This window comes from Hippocampus bargibanti, linkage group LG09 (genome assembly GCF_051943395.1).
Source record: "Hippocampus bargibanti isolate YZ-2025 linkage group LG09, ASM5194339v1, whole genome shotgun sequence".
NCBI lineage: Eukaryota > Metazoa > Chordata > Actinopteri > Syngnathiformes > Syngnathidae > Hippocampus > Hippocampus bargibanti.
The window spans coordinates 267,091-289,158 of NC_142742.1; the positions used below are offsets into that span (position 1 = coordinate 267,091).

The window sequence follows — 22,068 nt, forward strand, 5'->3', positions numbered from 1 at the left end:
ATGCCGAGTGAGGTGTGTTCAATGACACTTCGTAAACACAAAAATACTTTTCTTTTTTACTATAATAACAATAACAATAATAATACATTTATTTATAATCACATTGTAAAACTCCCAAGAACACTTTACAGGCACAGGATATGAACTTTTTTTCTGCGGGTGAGCAGCGGCATTCAGACACGCCAGCGTTCACTCAACCCGGAAGTGTTCACCACAAACTCAAATATAAAATGGTCATCGGCACAATAACGTTCAAATAAAGTTAAACTGCTCACAATTCTAACTTAAATATATAATGTTCATCGGGCCAATAACATTCAAATAAAGTAAAACCACTCACCATTATGATGACAATGGCCCTGTGCTGATCGTACCTTGAAATGGTCATCTCTTTTCCGTCATTTTAAACGCTAGCTAGCTACCTGCGTCCTATCTTAAATTGTACAAAACAGATAACTGGGACTGAGAGATTTAGTGAAAACAATATATGATCGTACGTTGTATATTTAATACAAAGTGTATTTTTTAGTAGGCGATACGAGACGGAATTCATTACAATAAAAAGAACGTTGTACTAAGTTCATCCTACTTTAATATTAATAAAAAGAACGTTTGGGTGTCGGATATTTTTAAGCAACAGTAGCGTGCAGTTGCAAAACAAAACATCCTGGTGGATTTTAGACAAGAAACACAATTTCACGATCGGGCGATGTCAAGTGAATTGAATGGAATGTTTTGTGCGTTTAAACTTGGCGCCAGAAATCGGCTTGATTCCGGAGCGCCAGTCGAAGGACGCCCAAGTTGCTCTTTGCACTAACAACAGACATCCCTCGGGTGAAAGCTCACGTGTTGACTGCGCGTGACTTCCTGCTGAACTCTGGTCGGGACTCGAGTATGGAATGTTGTGTGCGTGTTTGCGCACGTGAGCGCCTTGGCAGAGGCGAGGCCACTTTGAGAGGGAAAATTTGATCCAGCGGCCTAGTTAGAAGCGGGAGCGACAGGCAAAAAAAAAACAACAAAACGACACACCCTAGCACTGACAGTCACGCTTGCTGAATCTGCAGTCATGAAATACAAAGTGTAATTTACGACAAGTCGACCATGAAAAAAGACGCAAGTTGGGCAATTTTTAGCTTTGATTTTCTAATTTGCTGCATGGTGAGTTTTGGGGGTCCATCAGTCCAAAGTCAGCTCTATAATAAGATAATGATAATCAGAATAAAAAATAAAAACAAGTCAGCTGCCAATTTGTTGTTTGGAGAACAGCCCCACTCTCTCTCTGTCTATCTATTAATGTTTGCTGCTGTTTCTGTAAACCCCCCCCCCCAATGCTGCGTTCTTGACCAATCACGTGGCTTTAACCGAAGACTGAGGCAGGGAATAAAGGACAAAAACAAGTCGGCTGCCATGTTCTTGTTAGAACAGGCTCATTCGCAAATGACACATTACTCATTGTGGCGCTCCGTGTGTATCCCAAAAAATAGTTTGCATGCCAAGGTAATTTTTTCATAAATTGAACATTCATCAACTAAAAAGTTCGTAAGTTAAGGGGTTCGTAAACCGAGGTATAACTGTATTATAAAAAACGGTTACAGTTGTATTAGAGTACATTACTAGTCCTTACATGTTTTGTATTACTCACCTACTTTTGGTTATTTTAAGATGGAACTACTCCAGAATACACTGTAAAACCCAACAAGTTGAAAGTACTCAAATTTTTTATGGCAACTGATTACGTCAAAATTTTTGAGTAGTTTACTCAAAAGTTTTGAGTAACCTTTACAAGTTACTCAAAACAGGTTACAGGTTACTCAAAACTTTTGAGTAAACTGTACTCAAAAATTTTGACGTAATCAGTTGGCATAAAAAAATTGAGTACTTTCAACTTGTTGGGTTTTACTCGTGGACGTAGAAGTGAGTTGTATGCCGTTTTCTTTTCATTGACTGTATGGATCTTATAATAAACTTTCCATTGAAACAAATAAAAAGGCAACACAAGTCGGAAGTCACACTGATGTTTAATGGGCGGCTCTCGGGGAGCCGCGTGACAAAATTGAGGGGCGTCCGCTCATCCAAAAAATAAAAATAACACACTTTTGGACAACAACAACAACACACAATTCGCTCAGGCTTTCTTTCCTTCATCCGTTTTTGTGGTCCTGCAGGACAACAATCTCAGCGTCAACTCTTCTTCTTTGGTGTCTTTAGCACCGTAAAATCATTAAAAAAAAAAAAAAAAAAAAAAAAGCTATGATGACAATGAGGTTTTGGTTCACGCGGTCGACGGCGGAACTCAATTTGTCACAACGCGTAGGCAGTGTGGAGAGCGAGGTGGGCTTAAAAACAAAAAAAGGGGGCACCGGGGGAATGCATTGATTGACTCTCCACATCTTTAAGTACTGCAACTATTTTTGGGAAGTGAACATTGGCAGTGATGGCAGAAATGTGGTTGTGCCTGAATTATCTTTGGTGGGGTGCTCACAGCTTCTTGAGGCGGCCGTACATGCTGCGCTTGCTGCGCTCGCCGGCCCACGAGCGACTCTTCAGGCGGCAGTTCCTCAAGTCCTCGCGGAAGTTCTCGTCCATCATGGCACGATAAGACTCGGGCTCGCATTGCATCTGGAGGGGGCATATCAAATATCGATTGCTTACAAACTGACAGAACCTTTTCTTTTGGAAAGTTAAACAAATAGAGATCTATTAGCTGTCTAAGTAGCTAAACTCGATCTATTTGAGGTATTCCCGTTTGAACGGGGTACCGTTGCTGGCTACCTCGCTAGTTAACTATTTGCGATTTATTAGCTGTCTAACTAGCTATCTATTATTTTGCTTCGATTAACTCATCCGCTGCCATACCCGAATTTTTTCGGGTTTTCACGCTTGGGTCCCGATAAAGCGCTGGTCAGACATCTAGCAATTGTTTTTTCCATTCCACCGGGGGGCAATGTTAGCGCTTTGTTCCAGCTTCAGCTGATGTGAAAGCGCTTTATAAACTCAGATGTATTGTATTTTGTACAACTGCCCTCATTTCAAGCTCATGTAACTCCAGACCCATAAAACTTAGGAATTAACCTTTTTTTCTGATGAAAGACAAGAGTATAAGACTTCTTACGCCGAATTATGTAAAACAGGAGTGTTACTTCCGGGTAGAGTGAACGCTGGCGTGAATGGCTGCTGCTGCTCACCCACACAAAAAAAATTACGTGACTTTAAAGTGTCCTTGAGAGTTTTGAAAGGCGCTTAGAAATTAAATGTGCTATTATTATCATTTTCTAGCTATTTGCTATCTATTAGCTCTGGCTGGCTAGCTAGCTAACTATCTATTCACTATCTAGCTGGCTGGCTATTTAGCTAAGTATCTGTTGGCTAGCTATTTGAGTGAATGCTGGCGCATGTGGCTGCCGCTGCTCACAGAGAAAAACAGATCCCGTGACTGTAAAGTGACCTTGAGTGTTTTGAAAAGCGCTTATAAATATAATATTGTCACTTTTTTGAAAGGCCTGTACGTATATGTATATGTGGTACCTGAAAGAGAGGAAAAAACTCCTTGTAGCCCCCCTTGAGCACGTAGAGTTCGGGGTAGTGGAGCGTGGGGTAGTCGTTGATGGAACGGTCGCGTTGGCGCACGAAGCGGCACATGCGCGGCCCGCGTTCCGACGAGAACTCGCAGTGGAACACGACCACCAGGCGCTTGTCCGGGCACGCCGCCGACAACGGCGTCCGCAGTAGGAACTCCTCCACCTCCTCTTCCAGATAGAGATTAAGGGCACCCTGTTGGGCACATTCAATCATTTTAAAAAATACAAAATAGGCGCATTCAAATATATATATATATATATATATATATATTATATAATCATGTCCACAGATTAATCAATATTATTTTTGAATTAAATGAATCAATGCAATGATAATAATAATAATAATAATAACATCAGTAATTTAACAATTTATTCCACAAACACATTACTGTAATACAAATAAATAAATAAAATAATAATAATAATAATAATAAAATATTTAAAATTATGCCAAAAATGAGAGAAAAAAAATGTTGGAAGCTTTTTCACTACTTTCACAAATTTGTTGCATTACTGAATTGTTGACCATATATGTATAAATAAATAAATATTATCATCATGTCCACAGATTATTCAATATTATTTTTGGAACAAATGGAGGAGAGAAAAAATTAAATCAATCAACAATAATAATAACCAATAATTTATCAATTTCTTCCAAAAACACATTACTGTTTTCATTTTTGTAATAAATAAAATATTTAACATTATACCAAAAATGAGATACAACATTTTTTGAAGCTTTTCCGAGAATTGCTTTGAGAACAAAGAACAAATCAATACTTTCACAAATTTGTTGCATTACTGAATCGTGATTATTGACCGTATATGGATGTAAATTAACGTACTTTAATAAAACAATCATTTGTTATTGTTTTTTTTTAAATTGCCGCACAATGAAATGTTTCAGAAATGCATCAATAATTCATTTTCAATTAAATTAATTTTGATGAATGACATTTCTATTCTAATACAAATAATGTGATTATTATTATATTAAAATAATTTAGCTCAGCATCAAAGAAATATAGCTTTTTAATTTCTAATGAACTTCAGGTTGCTGTTCTGCACTGCTGACGTTTGCTTTGTGCGAGTTTCAATTCAATCCGGTGTTCTTTGCCACAAAAATAGACAAAATGTGACTTTTACGCAGAGTTAGGAGGGCGGAAAACAATCACTGGCACCGCCCGAGCAACTCTCGCGCAGTGCAAGAACCAAGACAAGGGCAGGGAAGATCCGACGGGACCCTCTGCACCCTGCTCACCACCTTTCCCAGCGACTCCCTTCAGGCAGGCACGACCGCTGCGCACGCTCACCTTGATGTGTCCGCCGTCATACTCGTAAGGGTAGCGGCAGTCGATGATGACGAGTCGCTCCACCAGTTGACCGAAGGCGCCGTTCAACGCCGCCACCGCCTGCGCGCACAAATCGGATTTCAGCCGTTTTTGGCGCGCCCGTTTGAGGACTGTGCACAAGCTTACCGTTTCCGCCGTGATGTATTTGAGGTCTTGATGTTTTCCCTCCACGGTTGGCAGAGCGTAAGGCTAAAAAGCGGGGGGGGGGGAAACGGTGTCAAATTTGTCGGCGCATGATGGGGTTTGGAGGCTCGCTTACTTTGCTGAAGTCTCCGATAAGCTCGGCGGCGCCGTCGTTGCGCTCGAGAACTTTATCAATGTCCGCCCGACAGAAGGACTCGGACCTCTGCAGGTGCACGTTAGCCTGAAGACGGCGGCAAAAAAGAGGAAATATGAGTCAGCGCCCCCGCCGGTGCGTTCAACGGGCGTCTCGGCGTGAAAACGGACCGCCTCGGGCGAATCGACGTCCCGCGCGGCGACTTCGGGCCCGGCCAGGCTACGGCGCCGCTTGACCCGCACGGGCGCGTCGTCGCCGGCGCAGTCGGGCCGCTTGGCGCAGGCCCGCGACGCAGAGGGACCGGGCATGGACGGCGAGCGGAAAAGGCTGCGAGGCCGCCACCGGATCGCAGGCTGGAGAACGACAACAATGTTGGCAAAACATCAGAAACGGGAAGGACGAAAGGCCGGCCGGAAAAGTTACAGCTTCCCAAAATCAAAGGCGTCGACGTCGACGTGAGTGACTGCCTTCAAACGGGCGTGAACAACACGGGCCAAATGTCGCTCGCCATCGCGCCTCGTCGGGCTTACCGAGCCGTCTCCAAATCCGTCGGCCACTAGGGGCGCCGTCAGCAAGTCGGCCATCCCTCGGGGCACGTCGTCGGTGTTCTGAGAGAAGAAGAAGGCGTTAGCGCAGCGCGGCGGCGTCTGGACGGGGGTGGGGGAACGCAGCCCCACCTCCATGTGGTCGTCCGGCACGTCCAGGAAGCCGTCGTCGGCGTCGTCGAGCGACGTGAGGGACGAACAGCGAAGAAACGTCGGGCTGTCGTCGCCAAATTGGGGCTTCTGCCTTGCGGGAGGCGACACCTGCGACATCAAAGTTAGCGCCGATGGAGGCGACAGCGCTTCGCCCGCCCCCAAATAAAAACACACCGAGTGCATCGCGGCTGCCACAGAACATGTTATCCTGCCGAAACGGGTTGCCATAGAAACGCCACATTATTTTTACACCTTGACGGAACCGCGAGTGAAAAAAAATGGCGGCGGCGGTTCAACACACCCCTTTAGTGGCAACGCAAGATGGCGGCAGATACGTACCATGAGGGCCGGCGCCGAATTGGGGCGGTGGGCAAAAGGGTCTTTCGGGGGGGCGCAGTCGTCCGAGCGCAATCGGGTGCGGGACACGGGCTGCGTGGGCTTCTTGAATTCAAAGCACTCCTGCGGAAAAAAGACAAGGGTGAGGGGGTCGCTTCCAAACATGGCGGAAGGGCGGTCTTCACGGCGAGCGACGGATGCCGACGGCCCCCCGACTGACCTTGGGGATGTTCTCCTTGTTGTCCCACGGAGACGAGTCCGCACGGAGGGGCTGCTGGCCGAATACGCCGTAGCGGTCGGCGTCCGGTTGCGATCCCTTCAGGGGGGGGCTGAAGCAAAGGAGCTGAAGCTGAAAACAACATGCACGTGATGAGCACAGACAAAATGGCGGCCACACCATAACAAAAATTTTTATTATAAAGATTATTGACATGGGGAGGGGGGGGGGGGCATACTTACAGGTAAGGAGTTGTTTCGCCTGACGGGCATTTTCCTGCGAGGGAAAGCGTCAAAATAAGAGCGTCAAAAGGCGTCCGAGAGCGACAAGCGTTTTTCACATCGATGACAAGTAAACAGACGAGCTCGCTAACTCAACGACGGCGAACGACGGCCACTTACTCGTGGACTCGACTGGACCGTCGAATGGTCTGCTCAAACCTGACAACACAAATAAAATAAAGAAAAAACAGTGTTTCAAATTGCATTTAACCAGGAAGTAACTAAGTCGTGTATTTTCCGCATCATATAAGGCGCACATATAAAAAAGATTTGTTTTCAAAAGCTGACCGTGAAGCCTCATCATGCGGCGCGCCCTATGTATGGAAAATGTTTGAAAATACGTCATTCATTGAAGGTGCCTTATAATGCGGCGCACCTTATGTACGGAAAAGGTTCTTTAAGTATGTCATTGCTTGAATCGGTTGAAAGTCGATGGCCGGCGTGCCACAAAACGACAGCAAGTGCGACGGGGAGCACCTGTATGCTAAAGCAGGACGGCAGATGGGGGGACAGGGGGGGTCAACAGATGCCTGCCGTGGCCTGAGAGCTCCTTTTGTTTGTTAAGAAATGGGGGGAGCGTAGCCCCATTCAGTGTACAAGCTAACGGGAAAGGAGGGGCGATGTGGGGGTGTCCGCCCTCATTTTGAAAACCTGGCAACCCCCCACTCAAATAACAGCGCATGGGGAGAGTGTGCCAAGCAGTGAAGGGGGTGTGCTGGGGTATTATGAACCCCCCTTGAGCCCTCCCCCTCTACTTTCAACCCGGAGATCTCCGAGCAACCTCACAGCTGTTAGGGAGCTCAAAGAGGTCCCGGTGCCTGAATGCGGCTGTAAAGGAACGCCTTGGGTGCGTGGCGGCGCGTAGACCACCCAACAGGAGGGGAAAATGGCAACCCGTTTTCCAAATGGCTGTCAATCGAACTGATCAATGGTTAGCTGTCAATAAATCGTGAGATTTCTTTCAGTCAAATCGCCAAAGTAGAATAGAAAAATAACAATTCCTGTTCAATTTCAAGTAGTGGTCTTCGATTTTTTTTAGGAGGGGTGGGTCCTGTCATAACGGCTATGTCATTTGCAGACGATCGGTAAAACTAGTTGCATTTGAAAAAAACGTGACGCATAAAAAACCAGTTGGCTGAGATTTGAGGGGTGGGTGCGGGACCGCATAATGGGGGGGGGGGGGGGGGGGCAGGGGTCCAAGGAGAAGGAGCAGGGAAAAGGGGATCACGTTCAAAGAGACGGCTTTTACGTACGAGTCCTCCATTTCCAGGGTATCGATAGGACTTGGGTAATCCATGCCGAGGCCTGCGGGATCACAGTTGAACCATTTCACAACAAAAACAATCAGAATAATGAGATGAGACTGTTTTCTATGGATGAAAGCTTTAAAGATAGGCCACAAAAAAAGTCGATGTAAAGAGATATCCATCTTGCGGCGGAATATTTTAGGCAGACCAAAAGATTGTGTGGAACTCACCAGCATCGGAGGAGGCATCCGAGGCGACGGAGGACAACTTCTCCAGGCGTGCACGCACACTCCTCTTCGGTGTATCACATTGACTGCCGGGGCACAGAAGATAGCAAGTTAGCAACACGCTAATGAGTATTTTTTTGGGTCATCTTTCGGAAACGTAATCAAGTCAAACTACCTGCCGAGTCCCACCAATTTGTTCATATCCAGCGCCAGGTTGCTAACAGGCGAGTTGACCGCGGCTGGTCCCCCGGAGAAGAGATTCCTGCAATGGGCCATCTGGTGGCACAAGTCCGGCGCGGGCAACGAGGAAACACCGGGGATGTCGTCGGGCCTGATCCTAGCATCGCCGCCGACGGGACGAACGCTGCCTAAAAATTCATCCATGATGTTGTTTTCTCCAAGCGGGATGGATTCCTCAAGATATCCGAGGGGATTTTTGTTCTTTTTCTTTCGAGGTGTTTCGTGGAATTTGGAGTCGCCAATTAGCAAGGTGCCCCGTGTTGTAAGCTAACCCACGAGCTAACCATTTAGCCTGCGGAGGGGAAAAAAGTTACGGAAACATGTTCAAATAAGTCCCGGTAGCTGCGACTTGTTAGCGGGGGTGAATAAATGTCAAACTCAGCCCGTCCGAGGTGCTAAAGGGCCATGGTTGTTCCGTGGCGACGAGACCCGATCCGGTGCGACTGGCTCGGTTCTCTGAGGGAGAAAGACCGGCCGCATCCTTATTTACTTTCAAAACAGGGGCTGGGGAGCGGCATTCCGTTAGCCAATCGGCGTACCACTTTTGTGCGCTCAACCAATCGAAATTGGAAACGTCATCGTGACGACAACCTTTAAAATGGCATTTTTTCCCCTATCCTACTTTCTCTTTGCTTGTTGTTTTTCGTATTCGCTACAGTTGCCATTTTATGACTTCTCAAAGACAAAAAAATAATAATACACCTAAACATAAAAACAACATATATCGGGCAACTTGTATAAATATGACTGTTTATAATAATAAACAGTACATATACTCAAAATGAATTGTCGAGACTAAGTGTGAGGAGGAAGTGAAACTCCCTGAAATACAAAATGGCTCCTCAAAAAAGAAACACGATTAAACTAACATTGTTACAAAACATCATAATGCATCATGGATTAGTGGATCGATTTTATTGGGACTCAAATTGGGGCATAATTGTACTATAAAAGTGATTGACCGTGATCACAGCACAGAGGAACAGATAAAAGTAAACATGTTATAATGTAACAGGCTTAATAAAGTTTTTTTTTTTTCAATTCTACTGACGAAGCATTTACAACTATCAAGTACGTACATATAGTTTTTTTTTTTAAATCAATGACACCGGATACTGACCAAAAAACATGTTGGCATTGTGTGGGAATCAACTGTGAAAATGTCTTGACACCACGGTCATCACATTTTTCAAAATGTTCCTTAGCTGGATGCTAACAGGCCTCCATTTTGGATTCAAACTTAAAACAAGTTCACCTTCCACTCGGCAGACTTGATCGACTTATCCAGCGCGTATGCTTTGCGTGTGTGACCGAAAGCGCCGTGTGCTAATGAGCTTGAATGAACTTCCCGAAGGCTCCACAGCCGACCTCTGAAAAGACGGGACAAAAGGCGCGCGCCACGCACCCCCTGCTCTGCGCTAACGACCGCTTTGAATTTGTGTCAATGCAAACGCCGCCATACACGCTCACACGGTTGTCGTGGAAAGATAAGATGATTGCGTCAAGTACTTTTCGCGCCCTTGACACGCCTGTCACAACCACCGTTTCCTTTCCACGCAATCACAAATGGAGGACGTGCGAAAGAAAGACGAAGGACGGAGGTGCGTGGAAGCCACTCAGCGAATCTCAACTCAATAGCGCGCGAAGAGGAGACGCAAACACAAGTGAAAGAGGCCGCAGTCATTTCGGGACCCGTTGCCACGACAACGGCTGGCCGATAGGCCAAGGTGGGGAATGCGGGGTGAAATACCCCGAGCCCGCCCCAGGTGCCTCGTGCGTGGAATGGCTTGGTCACGTGGGCCCCCAACCCTGACCATCCTGATCACCGCACCCCGGTGTCCCATCAGACTATTGTCTCATCGCAGCAGAAGCGTCAATCCCGACTCTCCGGTTAAACTTCCAACTGATTAAAGACCCCCCCCGACCCCCCACTTGCACACACGCCTCCAGGTTGAGATGGAGGACGACGCCAGATGGCCACGGGCCAGGAGGAGTGGGAGAAGGGAGAAGGGAGAGGACGGATGGGTTCCTTTGAATTGTGGCCAAGCAGGAAGAGACCAAAGATGACATGAGATGTCACTTCCTATCACGGATGATGCCGAGAAAAACAAACATCTCATTTAAATTCATTGCTAGAAAGACGGATTTTATAGACCTTATCATACAATTTTTTTCCTAACAAAACGCCGTTTGCATTCCTCTGACTGTAAAGTGTCCTTGAGAGTTTTGAAAGGCGCTTAGAAATGAAATGGATTAGATAGATATCTGGCTGGCTAGCTAGCTATGTAGCTAGCTATCTATTCACTATCTAGCTAGCTGGCTCTCTAGCTAGGTATTTGTTGGATAACGATTACCTCGCTAGTAAGCTTTCTATCTATTTGAGTGACTTCCAGGTTTAGTGAACGCTGGCGCGTGTGGCTGCCACTGCTCACCGACAGAAAAACCTGTGACTGTAAAGTTACCTTGAGAGATGTGAAAGGTGCTTATAAAGAAAATGTATTATTATTATTATTATTATTCAGTGAGTAAATTCTGCAATTCTTTCCTGGACCACTAGGGGCAGTCAACCCACGGTCATGTTACATTTAATAATAATACATTTAATTTCCTTACCCCACTTGGACAATTAAAATCATGCCGGTGAGGAATTCTTATTTTTGTCTGCGCTCAATATCCTTGTAACAAGTTTGAACTAAAAATTCTTGACAATTATGGCAACAATATTAGTTTTAGCTGGCAAATTGTTTGCTCCAAACCATTTTGCCCATGAGTTTGACGACGACCTCGAGTCTACTGTGCGTGCGTTTCATATTGCATGTGGCGCTACTGCTGCTGTCCCCCCCCCCCCCCCCCCCCGATGCCTCGCTTGCGGGGATCAGACAGAGGGAGTTATTAATCATAGATGAGGTCAGCGATTAAAATGCAACAGTTATCGACCTATTTAAAATCCACTCCAGCGGATCTCACGCGCGCACGCGAGTGATTTCTTCATTTATGAGGAGTGATGTGGCAGAAAGGTTGACTTTCTAAATGAGCACGTTACAGCAGCCAAAGGGGGAAAACGGTGGCATTTTTTGGAGCCTTGGACGGTTGTCAAATGAGGAACGACGAAAAAAATCAGCCGTCAAAGCACTTTCTTGTGACGGCACCGCTGAAAAGTACTACTGCGCCATCTAAAGGCCAGAGTATCAAACTGCAAGTGAATATATATACGTATATACGTACGTATTTTGAACTGCTAAAAAAACTACAAATATGGCGGAAAGCCTGATCTCGTTTGCGGTTTGTTTGGAAGTTTAGCGAGGCGGCGCCCTCCGGTGTACACGACCGGTATGACACGCAGCTGAACTGACATTTCGTCTACTTTGATGACATCGAGACCTCGAATTGACGACAAGAAAAGAGGGAGAGTTTACATGAGTTTTAAAACACTGTATTTTTTACATGGTAAAATGTCAATTCTAGAAATAATAATAATAATAGCAGCAACACTACTACTTCTACTACTAATAATAATAATAACATTAATACTAATCATAATCACCTTCATCATTATAATAATACGACAACGACTACCACTACTAATAATAACAATATTACGACCACTACTACTACTACTAATAATAATAATAGCAAGAACAACAACAATAATCATCATCATAATAATACGACAAAGACTACCACTACTTCTTCTAGTACTACTACTGATAATAAAACTAATAATTATAATAGCAACGACAACAACAACAATAATAATAGCATTAGTAATTATCATCATAATCGTCATCGTTATCATAATAATACAGCAACGACTACCAATACCACTACTACTAATAATACTGTGCTAACAATATTACTACTACTACCACTTCTACTACTAATAATCATTATCATAAAAATAATATGACAACGACTACCACTACTACTAATAATACTAACAATATAACTACTACTACTACTAATAATAATACGATGACAACGACTACCACCACTCCGAATCCTACCAACAATAGTAATCCCAATAAAAAAACTGAACAAAATATTAAGTTTCTGGTCTTGACCACGAGAGGGCAGCAGAGACCATTGGAGATGCCGCCCGCATGCGTGTGGTCCTTGTTTGAACTTCTCGATTCATCGCGATGCAATCAAGCGCGTGAGTGTGCGCGTGTCACGGCGTGTGTGTGTGTGTGTGTGTGCGAGAGAGGGGAAGTGGTGTGTGCTCATGATGGAGTCCATTATGAGGCGCAAAGTGCCCTGCAGGCTTTGTTTTGGTGCTCGGATTGTGTTCTTTGCATTGACGGCAAGGCTGCAAGCGAAGCACATGACTGGAAACGACCGCTCTTGTCAAGCGCTTTCAAAAAAATAAACAATACTACATGGACACGAAGTCATTGACTGGCAGAAGATGTCTCCACTCGAGTGCCAGGGGTTTTCTTTTGGCATTTTCACGACACACAGAAAGAATATGGACTTTTAGGACGACATCAACATTTACTTATATCTCATTAACCAGTATTGCTTTGGAATGAAACATAAAAATGCAATCCAATATATGCTCCATAAAGATATGTATATGTACAACTTATTTCGTTTGTTTTCTTTTGACTTCACGACGGACGGCTGGCGCCGTGAGAGTGGCTTCCTTTCCAGCAGCTCCTCTATTTTGTTTTTCTACTTCTTTCATAACTTTGCTGCTGTGAAATGTCCATTTCTCCACAGCGACACTAACACAGGTAAATCCGATCCAACAGGCTAGCTAGCTTTTTGCCATCTATTAACTTTCTGGCTACCTAGCTGGCTATCGAATAGTTATCTATTAGCTATCTGGCTAGCTGGCTATCTAGCTGGCTTGCTATTAGTTATCTATTAGCTAGCTGGCTAGCTAGCTATCTAGTTTGCCAGTCATTTAGTCTCCATTCAATTGATTTGGACTTAGGAGCATTTTAACTTAGCACCGTTTGGAAGTCAGTCGTCAGTCGGATGTTACGTGTCTCTATTTTTTTGCCCGGGCTTATTCGTTGAAAAAATGGAATTTTGTGAAGAATTCTTGAAGAGAATTTCTAACAACCGTCTAATGTGTGAAACAGCTTTGCCGCCATTTTCCGCTAACATGCCCGCCGAGGCTGTGCGCGTGTGCACGTGCCGTGTGACGGAAGTCCGCCAATCAATCGGAAAAGGCGAAGAAAGCGAGCGGCGGTGCATGGAATGAGTACCCCAAAGGGCCAGACATCCTTTAGGCTTTGGCCCGAGGTCCTTGAATGCAACGCGGCCCCCATGTGAGCCGAGCGAGCGAGCGAGCGAGCGAGCGTGCACTTTACGGACAATGACACCCACAGGAAGTGTAAACAAGGGTCAAGTGTTAAAGTCCAACCCGCCAATTCCCACCTCCATTAGAGGCGGGTGTCTGCATCAGCACCCCCCGCCAATACCACCACTTCACAGACACCACCATCCCCCTACTATTCCCACCACGGGACAAAAACTTACACACACACACACACACACGCACACACACCTCACAATGGAATGCTACACAAGTTCTAGAACCCTGTTCAAAAACCAAAACAACATTTCCCATTATAATCAATGTAAAAATTGTTAATCTGTTCCATCTGCTTTTTTTTGTTTTTAATCGTGATTGAACAATACAAACTCAGCAACCTTTGTTTACATTTATCCGAAACACGTTGCATTGGCGTGAAAAGTTGCATCGGGTCGTCGCTACACGAGATACAGTCAAAGATGGGTTTTTGACCCTAATCCGATCCAGAAAGCTGTTTTAAAACGTATTTGCTCGAAAACTGAAACATTCCCTATTATAATCAATTGTGATTGAACACTACAAAGACGGCTGCGCACAATGGAATGCTAGTTCTAGAAACCTGTTTGAAAACCAAAACAACATTTCCCATTCTAATCAATGCAAAAAATGCAATCTGTTCCGTCTGCTTTTTTATTGAAATGGTGATTGAACAATACAAACACATCGACTCGCAAGTGAATGAATGCTACATGGGGATAAAGTGTCCCTCACAATGAGACTCGACACGAGGAAGTGACTTATAAGGAAGCGGAGGGGAGTCCGGCGGCGCATTCAGGTGCCCTCGGTTAAACTGACAACCCATTTTCAGTTGTAAACCGAGGCATGAAAAACCCAAAGTTTTCGGTTGAAAACCAAATTGATCGAGAACAAAGAGGTTACATGAGACTAGCAAACCGGCAATATGAAAACAGATACACAGATGTGTTCTTAATGAAAAAAAAACACGGCATCTGACGTCCACAATACACACGTTGAGTTCCCGGAATATCGATGCCAAAGTTTATTTTCATCCCTCATTAAGTGCATAATGAGCGCAACGCACTCCGGTGGCCCTCGGGGTCCTCGGAGCGGCCCCTCATGGGGTTGCTCGTACAGCGGCGGGTGTCGATGCTAATGGCTAACGGCGCCCCTCACGTGCAAACGCTAAGCACGCAACATCAGCATAGCCGACACATAGTTCTTCACTCGGGACTATTTCACGCATAATGATATTTGTGAGGATGTTTTCACTTCAAAAAAACAAAACAAAAAAACATTGCAATCCACAGCGGTTGCTAATATACTAGCATGGTCCATATATGCCAAAAAATGGCTGCCCCCCAAAAAATCCAGAATGACGATTTTGGGAAGGATCGTCGCGGTGAGGTGTACCTAATGTTGTGTGCGTGTTGAAATGTGGATTGCGGGCCAGACGACACCCACCTGGGCCATTTACAGTCCAGGTGGGCAGGTCACGTGCGTGTGCGCGTGTGTGTGCGTGGGTGTGTGGGTGGTCCTCAAAAAATATATAAAAAAGCTTGAAATGGAGGCACAAAGAACTATTGCGCAAAATAAGAGCCATTAACCATTTGATTAATTTCCCTTTGACCTCACAAAGCCTTGAACCGGCTGACCTCAACCTGCCAATCAATCAAGCGACGGAATGATGATCGCGACGATAATGATGATGAATGAATACAGAAATAGTCCGATAAGCCATTTCCAATAGAAAACAATACGAGCAAAGTTAAGATAAAATCACTGGGAAAAAAACAACAGTAACGCACAAAATCAATAAATAGAAATAAACATTCCACAATGATGTCATTACCACCTCATTTACTGCCGTAATTATGAACTCTTTCATTGCCATTCACAAATTGAAAATACGACGTGGAGCGCCATTCCCCCAATTTGCTTGTGTTTTGTTTTGTTTTTCTGGCTGGGGAAGGCCGATAAAGCGCTGGTCAGACATCTGGCAATGTTTTTTTTTGTTGTTTTCCACAAGGAGGCAGCATTTCCTTTTTTTCCATTTTAGTGCACTGGAGTGGACACTTGTTCGCACATCGTCTGGCAGTGAATGAGTTAAATAGAAAAAAAAACATTCTAGCATGATTGAATTATTACAAATATTTTGACTGGTTATTTGAAAACAATAGCAATAAGAAAATGAATGAATAAGAAAATAATTGTCAAAGAAAATGTCCAAATGATAACAAATGCTGCTGCTGCTGCTGATGATGATGATACTAGTGCAGCGTGTTCTACCGGAAACAAATTCTTTGTGTGTTCTACATACTTGGCAATAAAGATGATTCTGATTCTGAAAAATAATGTATAATTTTGAAGTACTTCCAAATAAATTACTTATATTATTTGTCTTATTTATAAATGAAATGTATCATTATTATGATTATGGAGGACACTGATTTGCTGTGGCGACCCCTTCAAGGGAAAAGCCGAAATGAAAAGATGATTATTATTAAATTATCAACTGCAGAAAAACCACCTGATGAGTCAATCAAGCGAATACAACCTTTCAAAGTAAAACGAAATATAGTGGCAGTCATCATTTTGGCTGGGGGGGTCGGCGGGTGGTTTGCGACCCTGCGCGTGCACGCGCTCCGGCCCGATGACTTTGACGCTCTCGCGGTGCACTTTTACGTCCGATTTCGGCCCTCGACTCGCTCACCTCAAGTCATGCGTTTGAAGGGATTGGTCGTCTGGCTCCAATCCACAATGGACGATTGGCCACCTCCTTCCTTCCCTTTCTTTCTTTCCTTTTCTGCTGCTTTTCGGGGGGAAGCGACTCCCGACAGCGTACGCGTGCGTCCGTGTATGGCGTGCGTCCACAACATTTGGATTTCTGTCAAAAAGAAAACAAGCAATGGAAGGAAATAGCCCGGAAGTCGGTCGCTACGCAGGAAGTGCGCTCACCTGCTTGAACAGACGTCACCGTCACAAAGCCCTACTGCGCATGCGCACATTGAGCACTGGTCCAATGAGGAGCCGCCGTGTTGCTTGGTTGAGTTGCTCTTGTTATTTTGCGCTTGTTGAGTCAAAGTTTCCACGATGTCGTGCACTGGAATTTAGATGGATGATGTTTCAGGGAGAATACATTCACTTTTTGCTCAAGCTAAACCACATAAGAGATTACATCATTTTTGTTTTGGAGAAACGTTCAATCATGAAAATGATCCAGAAACAGCAGCCATCATAACCCATTTTGGCTCTGATTTCAAAATAAATACATACATAAATAAACACGTTGATTTTTGTCAAAACACTTGTGAAACCATCTCGCTATATTTAAAGAGAATATCATATGCACATAGTCCAATAATTAAAATCGGTGTGTGTGTGTGTGTGTGTGTGGGGGGGGGGGGGGGGTCCTCACAGGAAGAAAATATCAACTGATTTTTTTTCAACTCAGAATGGCAACTGGAATAAAACATGTGATCAATTTGATACATAAATAAATCAATAACTGATGTTAAGGGTGCATGTAAAGATGTGGTACTTGTTGCTGGCGAATTTGCATGTGAGGGGGTCCAAGGGGGGGGCACGTTTTGCATTTCCACAGAGAACATCCTGAGTGCGAAAGTCATTAGGAGGAAAATTACAGGCCGACGCCCCCCCCCCCCCTCCTCTCTCCCATTGAAAAAATGAAGTAGCATCTCCACTTCCTGATTTCAAGACAACAGCGTGCATTGAGCTCGCAGACTTGACAGATTATGCAGGGGGGACGTGGGGGGGCAAAAAACAAATAGAAAAACATCAGTTGGCAAATTTGACGCCTCCCTCCGTTAGGCGGCCCGTTGCGAGGAGCGACACCTCGACCGCAAAACGCCGCCATTGTTCTCAGGGAAAGGTCGTAATGGAGTGTTTGCGCATGACTTCATAGCTCCGTCGGCGACTCATTAAACGGCTTCAGAGGGAATGAGAAAAAGGAAAGTAAATGTCAAAGTAAAAGTAAAAGCGGGGGAGGGGCGGGGGGGCCAGTTCGGCTTGGAAAAGATGATTTGCATTTAATCAGATCATTTGGCGACATCAAGGCTTTCCCGGCAGTGGTGATTACATTTGGACTCAAGATCCACGTCGGAATTTGTAGGCCGACTAATTCTGGCTGGGAGTCAGCGACCCCCAACCTCCTCGTCTTCAAAAGCGAGGAGACCCCCCCCCCCCCCCCAACCCCCCTCCTCAAAGGGCGAGGATGTTTGACAATCCCAGTTTGTACTGGTCATCCAATTAATTGGCTACGTTGTCGGCATGCGGGCTCCTCTCATCTTGCGCGCGGGGAGACAAAAGCCCGGCCGGGGGTCGCAGGGGGGCGGTTGACACCTTCGCGTCCGGCCGGGTATAAAAGAAAGGAGGCGTTCGGGAGCCACCGTTCGCCTCGCACCTTTTTTCGGGGGGTCTCGCGGCGGCAACGATGCAGATACCGAGCGGCAGAGCCGCTTCCAAATCGTTCACCATCGACGCGCTGCTCGCCAGGCCGGACGCGAGGAACCCGGGGGGGAACCCGGGGAGGAACCCGGGGAGGAACCCGGGGAGGGCGTTCGCTTACCCGGCCGCGCTCCCCGCGGCGGCCGCCGGCCCGACCTACGCGGCCTGCCCCTTCAGCGCGCTGCCGGCCGGCTTCTCCGCCGTCTACTGCTGCCAGGCGTCGTGTCGAGGAGCCTTTTACGGGCAAGGTATTTTCCGCGCCGACCGTACCTTCGAGCGGCTTTCCCGCGGCCGCGGTTGACTTTTGAGGCGACTTCCTCGCAGCGGCGACGGCGCCCAAAAGCGACGCCTTCAAAGTCAAGGGCGGCAAGTCCAAGCGCATGCGCACCAGCTTCACCAGCGACCAGCTCTCCCGCCTGGAGAAGGAGTTTGCCCGGCAACAGTACATGGTCGGCTCCGAGAGGTTCCTGCTCGCCTCCGCCCTGCGGCTCACCGAAGCGCAGGTTGGCGAACAACACGCACACAAAAAAAGGGGAAATCATTAAAGTCTCCGGGTTTACGCGAATGTCATTATGCCCATGACCCATTTTAGATTTAGTTAGTGTTAGTGGGGTGCGCTTCCGGGTTGCGTGAACGCTGGCGCGTCTAGCTGCCGCTGCTCGCCAGCAGAAAAAAAATGCTGTTCTTATCCTGTGCCCGGAAAGCGTCATTCAGTTTTGAAATGAGTTTATCATTATAATTTTATTATTAATATTATTATAACGTAGCGCGAGAGTAAACTGGAGTCAAAAAAATAAGTCACTTCCGGCAAGCAGTCGTTGCTGTTTCGAGCAACGTCATTTCTGACGACTTCCAATAAATACGTGCATTTTGTTGTATTTCTATTTACAACTGGAGTCAAAAAATAATTTGACAATACAAAAAAATGGCAAAACAATTAATAATTAATTGATATTTGTTGAAAACGGAAGTGAGTTGCGTTCAAGTCGCCGTTCAGAGCGGGAAAGTCCAAAAGTGTCGCTTTCGGTGAGTGTTGGGGTCAGCTCATCTTTCATCTTTCAAAATGAAATAGCAGAAAACTGAATACAACGTCGATCGTTGTTGTTCACATTAAATGAAGCCTTTGCTATTACGTGGCTAGCATGAAGCGCACAAACTTGGAAAGTTTCCCCACATTCTGCAAGTCATGAAACAAAGATGGGATTTAATGTCAGATAATGACACAAGAATCATGTTAAAAATCTTCTAATGCTGACCTTGAAATGACGTGTATTTGAAATTAAGTGTGGGGGGGGGGACATTTTATGAGCAATTGTAAAGCATTGAAAATTGGTCTAAAAAAAGAGTTTTGGCACACCATTGAGAAGATTCCAAATGTGACTGGAGGAGGTCTGATGGCCTTGTGGTTGTCTTCCAGGTGAAAGTTTGGTTCCAGAACCGCCGCATCAAGTGGCGCAAGCAGAGTCTGGAGCAGCAGCAGGCCAAGTTGGCCAAATTGGGCCTGGCCGCCGCCGCCGCCCCGCCCAAAAGTCCCGGATCTCAGGGCCATGCCGACGAAGACCAAGAGGAAGACGAATTCTCTGAGTCGGACGTGGACGTGGACGTGGACGTGGACGTGCACGACGACGCTCCGGAGCCCTGCTGAGAAACCAAATCCAACCATGGAAAGACTCGACACTCTTGTACATTCCCACCATAAATTGATGATGGCCTTTTAATATTTAATAGAAGTTGTTGTTGTTGTTGTTGTTTTCCTTTGGGCTTTTTCATCCCTTGACGGACGGGGTCGCCACAGCAAATCGCTGTCGTCCATCTTTAGAGGTTCGATGCGCACGTTTGTTTTGTTTGAAGTCGGATGGCCTTCCTGACACAAGCCTCTGTATTTATCCGGGCTTGGGACCGGCACAGGAAGACTTATGTCCCTTTGTGGCTCAGTAAAAGGCTCCCAAACACAAAATGATTGTCGGCGCGGCAACATTCCAAAAAGCTCAACTATACTCACCAGTTGATGACGAGGCTCTGCTCTTTAAGATCCTTTAAGATGCTTTATCTCACCCCCCCCCCCCCTACAAAAACAAAACAAAACAATAAGATATTTAATAGAAGTATAGTTCCATATTTAATTTTTCCACACGCATTGCTCTTTGACTCTGTATATTTGAATGATATTGAGAAATATATTTTATGGAAAGAATTGCATTGTTCTGTCTGGCTTATTGATTTGATTTGGCAACACTACGTTACAGCTGGAAAGACTTTTTTTGAAATTGTTGTACTTTTCCCATTTCTCCAGCTGCTAGTTATTAATTTTTCAGTGTTTGACCTTTAAAAGCTTGTTATACACAATTTTACCACGTATGTATTGCCTTTCACAAGCTTGACGTTTCCGAAAAGTTCACATGAATCTATGATTCAAAAAAAAAAAAAAAACCATTTGGTAAAAATCCATCCATCCTTTTATTTATTTGTTAAATAAAATGAATGATAACAAATGCACTCATTAAATAATTCTTAAAAATAATTAACCAATTCATTAACTTTTGCCAAACTACAAATTAATAGTTTAATTAATTAAACAATTGAATACACTGTTATTTATTTAAATTATTAATTAGTTAATTGATAAATTAGTTTAGAATACTTACCTGTTTAGTTATTTGTTGATCTGGACATTAGGGGTATATAAATGGGGCCGATACGACCAGTCAGGCTTGAGTTTGCTGACGAAGCCTCTTGGATAAGAGGCGAAACGTCCGACACCTTCAAAAAAAAAGTACAAATGACGACTGAAGAAACCTTCTCATCGATGGATGGACCACTCCTGTACAACTGAGAGCTTACACAGACTATTGTATTGTTGATTAATTACACATTCATTCATTCATTAATCATGTAATAATTTGTTAATTACAGTACTTAGTTGTTTATTAATTAATTAGATTACCTTGTTTGTTTTTATACATATACAGGTAACATCCGACTTACGACCACCCGTACTTACGACCATGATCTCCAAACCCTATTTTAAAAAATGTCACGCCTGGCACCGCAACGCGCTAGCAGGCCAGCGACGGGTACTACAATTTTGGCTAGCCAGCTAGCATCTCGCGCTCGCGCAGCAATTGACCGTGTGAAGGCACCGGAGAGGGGGAGTTTGCTAGTCATTTTTTTTATTGATTTTGTATTTTGTTTGTTAGTTTTTAATACGTCGATTTATGCTTGCTTGTTTTAATGTATTCATGTGTTAATGTTGTTTGTTGCCAGTGATAGGCTGTGGTCATTTCCACGAAGCTTCAAATACGTGGCCGCTTGTGGGAAGTCAAACGAAAAAAAGGGGGCGGAGCCGGTGACAAATGCACCGGAAGCCATTTTCTTTGAATGGGATCCAATGGAAATGAACGCACTCGCAAGGAACGCGTAGAAGAGGCTCACTGCAAAGTCATCGCGTCGTAAACGTCCCAAAAAGGCGTTCGCGAGCCAAAAGTCACGTGTCGGGAGCTCCTTCAATCGCCTCCGAGCAGTCAAATGCGCCGCGGGCCGGCATCCTCATAAAGTGTAGCCGGGCGGGTTTTTCGGGCCTCCCGCGGGCCACCGCAGACACATTAGCCGCATGCGCCGGGATAAGACGGAGCGGCTAATTGGCCACGCCGGAGCGCAAAGGCCACACGCTGCCAAGGTTTCCATGTGGCTAATCTTCAGACGAGAGCTCCGAAGAGGTGAAAAAGAAGAAACGCTAAGTTCGGGGATCAAGTGGGAAGGGCGCCGCGGGGCGCCGCGGGGCGACTGCTTGGGGCTCTCAGGCTCGGCAAACAAGACGACAAAGTTTTGGAGCGCAATGGCGCCACGCAGGGAACCGTACTA

The 22,068-nt window shown here is 45.3% G+C and overlaps 2 protein-coding genes across 3 annotated transcripts; one reads left to right on the plus strand and one right to left on the minus strand.

Annotated features, from left to right (window-relative positions):
• Positions 1 to 2,005: 2,005 nt before the first annotated feature.
• On the minus strand, positions 2,006 to 18,470 carry cdc25b (cell division cycle 25B). 2 transcript variants are annotated; one of them, XM_089004653.1, is made up of 18 exons: positions 18,329 to 18,470; positions 16,699 to 16,843; positions 16,454 to 16,627; positions 8,395 to 8,587; positions 8,223 to 8,305; positions 7,999 to 8,050; positions 6,866 to 6,904; positions 6,707 to 6,740; positions 6,468 to 6,596; positions 6,251 to 6,370; positions 5,891 to 6,019; positions 5,744 to 5,821; positions 5,384 to 5,566; positions 5,196 to 5,300; positions 5,063 to 5,125; positions 4,898 to 4,996; positions 3,526 to 3,771; positions 2,006 to 2,619 (listed from the first exon to the last, which is right to left on the minus strand). In XM_089004653.1, the coding sequence occupies exons 4-18, from the start codon at positions 8,493 to 8,495 to the stop codon at positions 2,479 to 2,481; spliced, it is 1,602 nt and encodes a 533-aa protein (XP_088860779.1). In that variant the 5' UTR covers positions 8,496 to 8,587; positions 16,454 to 16,627; positions 16,699 to 16,843; positions 18,329 to 18,470; the 3' UTR covers positions 2,006 to 2,478. The 2 variants fall into 2 exon arrangements, with proteins under 2 accessions (XP_088860779.1, XP_088860778.1); XM_089004652.1 differs by lacking the exons at positions 16,454 to 16,627; positions 16,699 to 16,843; positions 18,329 to 18,470 and having other exon boundaries at positions 8,395 to 9,104.
• Positions 17,515 to 20,393, plus strand: noto (notochord homeobox). The gene is made up of 3 exons (XM_089004654.1): positions 17,515 to 18,455; positions 18,532 to 18,710; positions 19,625 to 20,393. The coding sequence occupies exons 1-3, from the start codon at positions 18,194 to 18,196 to the stop codon at positions 19,850 to 19,852; spliced, it is 669 nt and encodes a 222-aa protein (XP_088860780.1). The 5' UTR covers positions 17,515 to 18,193; the 3' UTR covers positions 19,853 to 20,393.
• Positions 20,394 to 22,068: the final 1,675 nt, after the last annotated feature.

Bases quoted from the DNA above. Each gene is read 5' to 3' on its own strand.
- noto (XM_089004654.1), top strand. From the start codon at position 18,194: ATGCAGATACCGAGCGGCAGAGCCGCTTCCAAATCGTTCACCATCGAC. The intron at 18,456-18,531 runs GTATTTTCCGCG...ACTTCCTCGCAG, and splicing joins AGGAGCCTTTTACGGGCAAG to CGGCGACGGCGCCCAAAAGC. The intron at 18,711-19,624 runs GTTGGCGAACAA...GTTGTCTTCCAG, and splicing joins TGCGGCTCACCGAAGCGCAG to GTGAAAGTTTGGTTCCAGAA.
- cdc25b (XM_089004652.1), bottom strand. From the start codon at position 8,603: ATGGATGAATTTTTAGGCAGCGTTCGTCCCGTCGGCGGCGATGCTAGG. The intron at 8,306-8,394 runs GTAGTTTGACTT...GTGCCCCGGCAG, and splicing joins AAATTGGTGGGACTCGGCAG to TCAATGTGATACACCGAAGA. The intron at 5,301-5,383 runs GTCCGTTTTCAC...CGCCGTCTTCAG, and splicing joins ACGTCGATTCGCCCGAGGCG to GCTAACGTGCACCTGCAGAG.